Genomic DNA, 10729 nt, shown 5'->3' with positions numbered 1-10729 from the left:
GGATTTGTCCAAGAAGAATCCGCCTACTAAGGACAGCGAGGGCCTGCCATGTAAGGAGAGTGTTCGCCCGCCACACAACATCCTTGCAAACGACGCTTGCTCCTCCATTGTGGTGGATATGCCCGACCTCCTCCGACTCCATGATCACTGGCTTCACTAACTATGCCTCGGAGTAGAGATCCATTCTTGTAGTAGTGTGTTTGATAGTTTGACGACGATATAGGGATGGTGTATTTATGTAGATGATGAGGTGGACTCGGATGACAACTTCTGATGCTTTTGGTATATGAACCATGAAGCCTTATATTGCTCATATATGTCTTCATGCATGAGTTTTTCTGACGCTTTGTTATGTGTTGAAATTTTGTTATTCTCCCTTCTGTAGATGAGGTGGTATGTGTTGTACTAAGGTAGACATCCAGGAGTCTATGATTCACGGAAAGCATGCCATGAACAAGTCAATCGTTACAAAGACAATTGCTAAACAGGGTATGATGCTAGAGAGGAGGCACTTACTCCATGTATTTGCTCCAAGTAGGGAGAGATCAGACCGGGTGGAAGTGGATGAAGTATCTATTTGTCCTACTTGTGATCTTTATTAGTTTGATGCTTGTGTGGTCCATGTAAGACAAATGGGTCACATTGAGGTTTTAGTGACTATCTGAGACTTGTAATGATGCTTTAGTTAGTTTGATGAACAACTTTAGAATTGTTATGATGCTTTAGTTAATTCGATTAAGAATATTGAACTTGTTATGATTCTTGTGCATTGCCTATGATGTGGTACTGTCTGCGGACAAAATTTTACTGTTTATATGTCTTTTCTTTCAGGGCTGATGCAGAAACAAATAAAACAGAAGATATGTCTTCATCTTTGCCGACTATGCTACTCGGTAAAGCCAGTTTGCCGAGAACACAACTCAGTGAAAAAGCCACGTGTCCTTCTCTGAAAGCGTATGAACACAACACACTACTGGAATTTTCATCTTTGCCGAGTGTAAAGTCACGGATCTCAGCAAATAGGAGCCGCTAGGGCTTTCCTGGGCACTGTATCGCCGAGTGGGCCACTCGGCAAATAATTGAGTAGACGTGTCTCACTCACGTGCTTTCATGTTTGCCGAGTGCCTACCACAAGTACTCGGCAAAGTTTTTGCCACGTGGCACCCCCGTCTCCGTCCGGCCTGTCAAGTCTTTTTTTTTTGCTGAATCCCCATTTTAGAACTCGGCAAGGACTTTGCTGAGTCCCCTTGTTCTGGTTCTCACAAAGGAAGCTTTGCCGGTAGGATTCGGGCCGAGAACAATACTGGGCAAAGGTTTCGCCGAATGTAAAACGGCTTTCGCTAAATATTTCCGGCACTCGGTAAAGATGTAAATTCCAGTAGTGTGTTGTGTTCATAGATGTTTCGATTCTATGTTATACCAGGGCTCACATGGTTACGTTTCGGTATGAGCTTCATACCGTGTTTGTCATGCTTATGATTTGCTTAGGGATGAAATTAATCGCTAAAGTGCTACTATTTCAACAAGCTTTTGCCTCCGTTTCGAAATATATATACAACGGGTGTGAATGCGTGCGTGCGTGCGTCATGCTAATGCAATGGCCACGAAAGGTGATGTGGAGCTAGCCAGCCATAGGCATAACTGGAAAAAAATACAACGGAGAACCACAATGCACAGCTAGTTAGACATAGGCATGCCTTCAGTTCAAAAAAAAAAAAAAGACATAGGCATGCCTTGAAATAAAACGGACAACCACAGCGGAAAGGTAAAAGGATCATTTAGATGTGACACAACACAGTCACCTCTAGACGTGTAGTGCAGGCAGTTGCTATGCATTGCTTACTTGGATGGCTTGTAGTACCCATAGACAGCGTAGAATGACTGCAGCACTGTCATGGTGAGCAAGATCACAGCGGCGACGACCGATGTGGTCACCCACGGATTGGTGAAGTAGCCGCTCACCAGAGCGGCACGCCAACGGGGCCACTTTCTTTTCTGGTACTTGAGCACCTGATCCATCACGCCGGCAAGGTAGTTGCGGTCGGCAGATGTGTGCGCCTCCGCGCAGAGGCTACTGAAGAACCCCATGGCGGTTTCGCCTCTCTGGCCGTTCATGTGGTTCAGTAGCACCCCGCTCTGGTGGAGGAGGCGCACGTCCTGTGGCGTCTTGAGGAGGCAGTCCATGAAGATGGCGTATGCCGTTATGCGGCCCGGCGTGGATGGGTAGGTCTGCTCGAACGCGATCAGGTTCCGGAACAAGGGTACGCTGTAGTCGAAGAGCTCCAGCGGCGGGATCTCTAGGATGCCTCGGCGCCGGCGGAACCTGACGTCCAGGAAGCTCTTGGCGCCGTACCTGCGTGCACGGATCCGAACGCCGGCCTCCTCCAGCTCCTTGGCGCAAGGCACCCACCACGTGAGCTCTGCCTCTGGCACTGCCAGAAGCTCCCTGGAGATGGAGTCGTGGGCCGGCTTCGAATTCGGCGGTCGGCGCTTTACAGGCGGGCGGCTCAAGTTGGAGCGGATTCCCCGTGTCTTGGTGTTGGAGGGCTCCCAGTCCCGGGGCGGCAGGTCGATTGAGAGGTAGAATAGGTGGAGGAGATGGTGCACGTCACCGCAGATGATGGGTGCGTTGTGCAGCCGGCCAGGACGTAGCGAGCTCAAGAGCTGGAGGCCGCAGTTGACAAGGATGTCGCCCGTGCCGCGGTCATTCCCCAGCTGCTTGAACAGCGCCTGGAGGACAAAGAAGGGAACCTGGTTGCTGAGCAGCAGTAGGTCACGCTTCACGGTTCCCCAGACCCAGCACCGGCCCAGCTGCTGGTTCCAGTCATCGTCGTCGTAGTCGTTGTTGCCTTTTCCTTTTCCTGCGTGCTTGAGCAGGCGGTGGAGGACGAAGCAGCTGTCGAGCAGCATCTTGATCGCCACATCTTCACTGCTCGTGTCGGAAGCAACGCTGCTGTAGGAGGCACGAATTTGCGGCACCAAGCCCACCATCAGGTCGAAGCACTTGCCAAGCAGCGGCTCGTGTACCTCCCTCGACCAGCTGGCTGGGTCTGGGTGGCGCCCCATGACGAGCTTGCGGACGCAGCACCACTTGTAGCGCTCCAGCCTGACCATGCTCGTCGATGTGCGCCAACTGTCGTCCAGGAGCAGGCCGATGCCGACGACTTTGGGGGTGTAGGCACCCTTGTTGCCCTCAATGAGGTCCTTGGGGACCTCGCAGATGCTTGGTGGCTCTGCCGGCCGTTCAGAAACCGCCTTCTTCACCATTGTCATGAAGTTCTGCTTCTGCTGCTGCTGGTGATGGTGGTTGTTCCCTTCATCAGCTGATTCATCCATGCAGATAGCCAGTCAAGGTCATGAAATGGTTGCAAATGAGGCACTAAGCACATACAGTAAAATACGAATTCAACAAATCAAGATAGGATAATAAAGGAGTACGTAATCCAAGGAGAAAATGGGAATGAAGCTAGTATTACCCTTGTTGCCTTTTCCTTCTTCTCCAGAGGACCCATCACCAACCGAGCTGATGGTTCCAGTCATCGTACGTCGTCGTAGCTAAGAAAACTAATCACTCTCCCATACTTCAGGCTATTCCGCTGCAGCTATAGACCCCAGCCACACATCTTTTTCGTTCGCTCCCCATTTAATTGTCCTTCTCGCCTTTTTCTTTTCCTCCAGCTCATGCATGGGGTATCTAAGAAAATATAGACGACGATCTCGTGTAGAGAATACATTCTTTGCTTGCTGATAATAAAGTGCATACCTGGAGAAGGACGTAGAATAGATTCTTGCCTTTGCTGGTTATAAAGGGCAGACGTGCTAAAGACCACAGAATATATTATTAATCCCTATGACACGAAAGGTCGTTGTTTGAAGGAACAAAAACAAAACTGTGTCACCAAACCAGCAAAAAAATAAATAGAGAGAACATGTGATCACCAAGCTTTCTAAGCGTTTTTTTATGAGTAAAGTACATTTTCGGTCACTTAAGGTCCGGCGATGTTTGTTCCCGAAACTACCAACTCTTCGTGCTAAGAGCATCTCCAGTCATGCCTTCAACAGGACCTCCAGACCATTTTTTAGCGCCGGCGCTGAAAAAACGGCCCAGTTGCGTCCTCAGAAATCCAATTTTCGTTGCTTAGGCTTCAAATTGGCGCCGGCGGACCCAAGCCGAACCCGGCGCGATGGGGGGCGCCGGGAGAATCGTTTTTGGCGCGAACTAACGGCGGGCCCGCCGAGTCGGCGACCCCGTGCATCGTCGTCCTCATCGCTTCGGTTTCCGGCGGGAATCAATGCCAAGGCTGGTGCCGGTCAGCCTTCCATTGATTCCTCACGGGCGGTGCAGTGCGGCGACGCGCCCTCTTCCGCCACACGTACACACGTTTGCCGCCCCCTGACCTCTATAAAAGCCGCCCCCTCTCTCACCGGTGGATGCACCCGCCCCGTAGCCCCTCTCTCTCGCCGCTGACACTCTCTCTTCCCCTCTCTCCACGTCTAGCCACCGCGTGCACGCCCCGTCAATGGGAGAGCGGTTCCCCGGCGATGGAGCGGCGGCCAATGGCTTCGGCCGCCGCCACCTGCACGAGTGGGAAGCCCACTTCCTCCACGAGGCGAACTACCCGGCGCCGCCCGACATGCGCCTGCCGGGGCGGTGGAGGCTCAGCGCCGGGGGCGTCCCAGCCCCCCCGCAACCTGACGTCGACCACCCCGCCTACTTCCACGCCGAGATCGAGCGTGTTCGGGCCTCTCTGACGGAGGAGGGGCGGGACCTCCCGGAGTACGCCGCCGACGACCACGCACACTGGGCGGTGTACTTCCAACACCGGCACGAGGAGCGGCTCGCCTCCACCAACAACACGCTGGTGGTAAGGGGGCGCAACAACAGCGACGGCCGCCGCCTGTGGTGGGGCGCCCCCGGCCGCACGCTCCACACCGTCCTCGAGTACCTCGAGGGTGGCAACGATACGCCGCTTGAGTACCCGACAGCCCCGGCCCCGGCCCCCTGCCGGAGTAGCAGCCCGTGGCTGCCGATGCGCATGTTGGGCGGGTCAACCTCCTCCTCCTCTTCCCGTTCCTCCTTCCAGTCCTTCGGGTCGCCGGCGTTCGTCAGCGTCAAGGCCGAGCCCGTGAAAACGCCGCTCGGCCGGCGCACCCACGGCGCTGCCCCCGTCATCAACGAGGGCGGACGTGCCTCCTCGGCTCCTACCTCCCGCCTCGTCAAGCTAAAGATGGAGCCGGGGCTCGCCGCCGTGAAGAGCGAGCACGATGACATGGCCGCACTCGACGATGAGGCCGCCATGAAGTGGGCGCGGGAGGATTGGGGCCGGTTGGAGATGGAGCGCCAGGGCCACGCCCTAGAAGAGATCGCCGCTCGCCACCGTGGCCGCGACAAGGGAGGCGTCATCGTCCTCGAGGACAGCGACAACGACGCGCCGCCGCCGGCCAAACCAGTCCACTAGGGCGACCCTAGGCAGGGGTCCAGCAGGGACGGCTGCGGTGTGAAGGAGGACGGCGGCGGAGGCGACTACGACGCCTTCGGCAAGCTCTTCGGCCTGTAGGCGGCAGCAACATTTTTTTCCTTTTAGTACATTTATGTTTTCATATGCAAAAAGACTGTGGAACGCCCAAATATCGCCGAATCTATGTCCTGTTTGCCGAATTTTGGCCAAGTATGTTTTTTTAAATATTTACAAAACATCGACTGGGGGCGACCTGGGGGCGGCGGCTAGAAACCAGATCGCCCCCATGCCGAAATTATCGCCAGTTCGCCACAGGGCGACGCTATTTCCAGCCACTGGGGGGCCGAATGGCTGGAGATGCTCTAAATAGTGGTTGGGGCGCCACCCTGTGGCGCCGGTTGAGAGGAAGTTGTGCGCATGTTTCCATTTATAGAGTCCTCGCTTCCGCTTAAAAAACATCTTAGAAAAAAAATCCTCATCTTCATCTAAAAAAAGAAGTAAAAAAGAAAAAATTACCACCACAGCCTACTAGCGAATGCTACTTTGCATAACCCTTCATTTAAAAAATACCAGAGGTCCTCATCTCCATCTAAAAAAATACATTTAAAAAATAATCCACACTTTCATCTAATTTTTTTTCAAAAGATTTCTCAGTGCGGCCAACCAGCTTGCGCCACGTGGCATAGCTGGTTGGCCGACCTTCACGTGTAGCTTAAAAAAATACCAAAGGTCCTCATCTCCATCTAAAAAAAATACATTTAAAAAATAATCCACACTTTCATCTAAAAAATTTCTCACCGCGGCCAACTAGCTTGCGCCAATAGCTGGTTGGTCACCCTTCACGCGTAGCTTAATGGGTTTAATATCATTAGTGTTGTACAGTTTGGAAAAGAAGGCATGACGGTGATATCACACGTTGATCGAGTCAAGTTGGAAGACTGGAAGTTTTCTGTTGTACCAAAGGGTTCCGATAATTCACTCTACAACATCCAATACTAGTAGAATGCTCGTACGTTGTCATAGGCTTTTAAAATATATATTGTTGGAGTTTTTATAAATATAACACATGTTCAATTTCGCATGTACTCCCTCTGTTTCTAAATACAAGTATTTTTTGATATTTTAATATGGACTACATACAGATGTATATAGGCGTAATTTAGAGTATAGATTCACTCATTTTGCTCCGTATGTAGTTCATATTGAAATATCTAAAAAGACTTATATTTAGGAACGGAGGAATGAGACGTTTTGGAGGACGAGCTCCATGGGTCTGGTAATCTTGTCCGGGCGTTCGATCGCTGTGATGTGTGCGGCATGCGTTTCCAGGTTTAATACGCGGGCTTTAATTGAGGAATACACCGGTGCCGTGAGCTGCTGTGCTTGATTAGTACATGGGCCTTGGCCACGGCGGATTTTGCACGGACATGATGTTCCTCCTGGGCTGATTTGAATTTGCCCCATGCAGCGTCAGGGCCGGGCTGGCGGGACATTAATTTTTTTTTGAGGGATTGGTGGGACATTAAATGACAATCGGTATGCTGACGGTGTGTGATAGAGAACCATTTACAGTTTGTGGTAAAAAATAGAGAACTAATTAATTACATTCGGCCCACAGCTTTGCCTCATTAGACTGTCTCTCCCTTTCTAAAAATAAAATCACCTGCCAAAAAAAGTTTCTTTTGTCAGAAAAAATGCATCCCCTACCACTAGAGCAGTAGACAGAAGCTCTTTTGCCATGGATGGGATGAAATTATTCTTGGAGGGGTGCGATTCAGGGTAATCTTCAGCCAGATATCACATTGGTGACTCGTCAAGGTTACCCATGCCCATGCGGTCAAAATGTAGAACGTCCATGTGCAGTTCATGGCTAGTTCCTGAATAACGTCGAGACTGTATTATTTGTCACATTGAACATCATGTAGTAGAATTGTGAATCAGAAAATTGCTGAACTTGTTCGTGTTCTACAATAATAGGTACTACGTACCATGCTGCTGATGACAGGCAAAAGTTATTCTCGATCGGCTATCGGTAATCCTACTTGCCAATGACGCATGTGCTAACTGAATTTGCGAAACCGTAGAGATAACTGTACTGTCGTTCCTTGACGTCTCACAATTTCAGCAAAACGACATGGGCAAGTAATCACCACGCTCAACCCAAACGGCTAAAAGATTTTGAAGAGGCACCTCACGACCAAGTCAAGCCCATGTTCGATATTGCCTTGATCCCACTATATTATGGAACATAAAGGGTATCCTGATGGTACGGGGACCTCGGCTGGTAGGGCGACCTGATCGACATGTGATATCACTGTGCATAAATGGAGAGAATACGGCCGCGTGTAAATAGCTGATGGATGGAATACATGCAAGAATACGTGGCTGGAACAGATCACGATAAAGGCTGACGCAGGAGATAGCGAGCTCCAGGTAGCTCGTCCACCAAACAGCATTTTCGGGAACGGAGGGACTATAAAATAGTCACAATCGGGTAATAATTGAAGTTCACTTAACTTGCAATGTAAATTGATAACAAAAAGGAAATTTGATGATATATAACATATAGGGCGATTATCCAACCAAAAATCTATTACATATTAAGATCTACTTGATGCGCTTAAGATATTCTGACACTATATCAGGAATGTTGCATTTAGCTTCATTCGCACAATATTTGAGCAAGTGTAATAAAAAAATCTGCCTCAACTCATATCCATCGGATCACACAACACATAGCGCACAGGGATATGATATTTGATGAATATTTAATGGATGCAACAATCAAGAAAATATAATGAACAAAGAAAAATTACAGAGCAAGCCTAGCAAACAAATCAAGTTCCGCCGGGCTCATAACACGACTTAAGCTTATTGTTATTATTCTAGGTTCCAATAAATGCTAACTTTAAAATATCAAATGATCAAGAAATGAAGGTTCAAAAATCAATTTATCCTTGTAGTTGCATGTCACCATGAGGATGGACAACCATTGGGAAATAAATAGCAGGACTAGTTAACTAAAATTGTCAAAAAATAAAATGTACAGTGTAAATTATATTGATACGATCATAAAAACGGTCAAATTGGACCATTATCAAACAGCCACAACCCACCGCCAAGAGCAAAACAAAAGTATATGAACAAGATACAGCTAATATGGGATATTGACCTCATGCCTCCCCCCATAGTACAGCCATGAAATGCATATGCACGTCCATGTATTCTTTATACTACATTTCTACTATACCTAGAGTCATCCTTCAAAACACAACAACACAAATTAAGAGCAGCTGTACTTCTCTTGGATATTTTGTTGAACATTCAGCATGAAAATATTAGAGGTCGAAGTAGAAGATTGAAGGTGACTGAGCCTGCAGGTTGAAGAAAACATCTAAACCTAAACCAGAACATAAGAAACAAAATAAGGATAATTTATGAGAAACGGAAAAGTGATGAAGCGCACACCTACAAGCCCACACAGAAGGTAAGATGCAACTACACTATGATTTACTCAGCAAAGGGAACTAAGAAAGCACACCAATCAGGTAAATGAGACATCATCCCCCATTCAAGTCTTTGACGTTTTTCATACTATTTATGGTTTTCACAAAACATTGTGCACTCAGAAATATTAAGTAGATCAATCTATTGTATTATTAGCATACAAAATCACTCGACTAAATGAAAGTGTCGAGAAACATCCTCCAGGATTGGACCTAAAAGAACTAATACACTTACTAACATAAGCATTCGATAATTACCTATTCGTCTTATTTATTTGCAGAATTTTCATACTATATATACCAGGGTTGGGGGCTGTGAAGAAGTGGATATCGAGGAGGCATCATGATCTGTATTGAGAACTCTAGATCACTGCTCGATCATCTTAGTGTGAGGGGCCACACCATGTGTAAAACATTGTAGGATACTACAAAATGGATAAATTTTCATTTAACATAAGTGCATAACAATAGTAAGTCGTTCATGTGAAAGCATATCAAGTAAAGGAATTAATGTTGCCATTATTCAGAAAGGAAAGATGCCTACTTATTTTGAAAATAGTATGCCTACTCATTGTCCAAGGGAGTGTTAGGTAATCTTGAGTTAGACTCAGTTTGTCTTGGGCTTTTCTTGTGCGTGTTCCTCGTGTGATTTGATGTGATCGATCCTGTGGGCAAGTTCCATCAATTGGTGTCAGAGCAAGGTCGATTTGAAGCTGCGCTTGCCCGGGTGGCAATCTACTAGCGCCTCGGGGCGGGCCATGAAGTCGCTGGGTGATGCAGCGACGAGGAGAATCAAGCGATCGTCGTTCGACGGAGCGACGTGGAGGGAGACGGCATGCTTTCGTCGGCAATGTGGTGGAAGAAGATCGTTGATGGGAGAGGTGGTGCCGAGGTGTGGTGCTGGAGCTCATCAAGATCGTCGTCTGGCAGAGCCAAATGAGTCAAGGAGTCGTGCGAGTTTGCACGATCAGTCGTCATTGTGTCGGTGAGTCATCGTCGTGTCCAAGTGCTCGTCTTGGTGTTGATCCATTGAAGTGGAAGCGGTGTGCACGGTGTTCCGTGAGTCATGTCCATGTCCTCGTGGAGCATCCTGGTTGCGGCCAGCGTGGGTTCGGTGTGATGCCGAAGGCGGACGGGGTAGGAGAAGCCATCGTAAAGCGAGGAGGTGTGCGAGCAATGGAGAGTGGATCTATTGCAGGCAAGTACAAGGAGTATGGTGCGGACCGAGTGCAAGGCAGCGGCCAAGCAATGGCGGTGACACAACATGACAGAGCAAGGAGGCACTCATGTTTCCAGACGGGTCATACTTAGTGTACGGATATGACAACTGAAGATCATGTTTCCAGACGGGTCATACTCAGTGTACGGATACTTTTTAAAAATTCCCATGAAACCCCCCGCTGTGCAGGTAAGATCCCATAGATGCTGGCTATGTAAATAGCTCTTCTTTGTATTTATATCCGCATTGAGACTTTCATTTCTCGATTCCTCCGCCGCTTACTATCTAGAATCTTTTTCACTAGCCATAATCAATTCGGAAGTGCTTTTTCTTATTCTAGCAGAATGAATTCCTTTGGTGTAATTTAGGACTTTCAAATCTATTTTATTTTACCTAATTCTATCTACGCCCTAGGGACTAGGAACAAAACAGTCATTTCCTTTTTCTGATCATAGAGAAACAGTATGAAGCCAAGGTTTCATGTACGGTTTTTGTAAATAGCGGTGAGAATTGTGATATCGACTATGATTATCTAACAGTTCAAG

General features: G+C 48.3%; 1 protein-coding gene across 1 annotated transcript; it reads right to left on the bottom strand.

Moving 5' to 3' along the window:
* Positions 1–1060: 1060 nt before the first annotated feature.
* LOC109745503 (UPF0481 protein At3g47200-like) lies at positions 1061–3860 on the bottom strand. The gene is made up of 2 exons (XM_020304624.2): positions 3477–3860; positions 1061–3323 (listed from the first exon to the last, which is right to left on the bottom strand). The coding sequence occupies exons 1-2, from the start codon at positions 3538–3540 to the stop codon at positions 1840–1842; spliced, it is 1548 nt and encodes a 515-aa protein (XP_020160213.1). The 5' UTR covers positions 3541–3860; the 3' UTR covers positions 1061–1839.
* Between the last annotated feature and the right edge of the window lie 6869 nt (positions 3861–10729).

This window comes from Aegilops tauschii, chromosome 3, assembly GCF_002575655.3.
Source record: "Aegilops tauschii subsp. strangulata cultivar AL8/78 chromosome 3, Aet v6.0, whole genome shotgun sequence".
Classification (NCBI taxonomy): Eukaryota; Viridiplantae; Streptophyta; class Magnoliopsida; order Poales; family Poaceae; genus Aegilops; species Aegilops tauschii.
The sequence above is the reverse complement of the archived record's forward strand: the minus strand, read 5'-3'. Positions and strand labels throughout refer to the sequence as shown.

What these genes read in the sequence shown, in the direction of transcription:
- LOC109745503 (XM_020304624.2), bottom strand. Translation starts at nt 3,540, where the DNA reads ATGACTGGAACCATCAGCTCGGTTGGTGATGGGTCCTCTGGAGAAGAA. An exon ending in AGAAGGAAAAGGCAACAAGG is followed by an intron (nt 3,324 to 3,476) that starts GTAATACTAGCT and finishes TGGATGAATCAG; the next exon opens with CTGATGAAGGGAACAACCAC.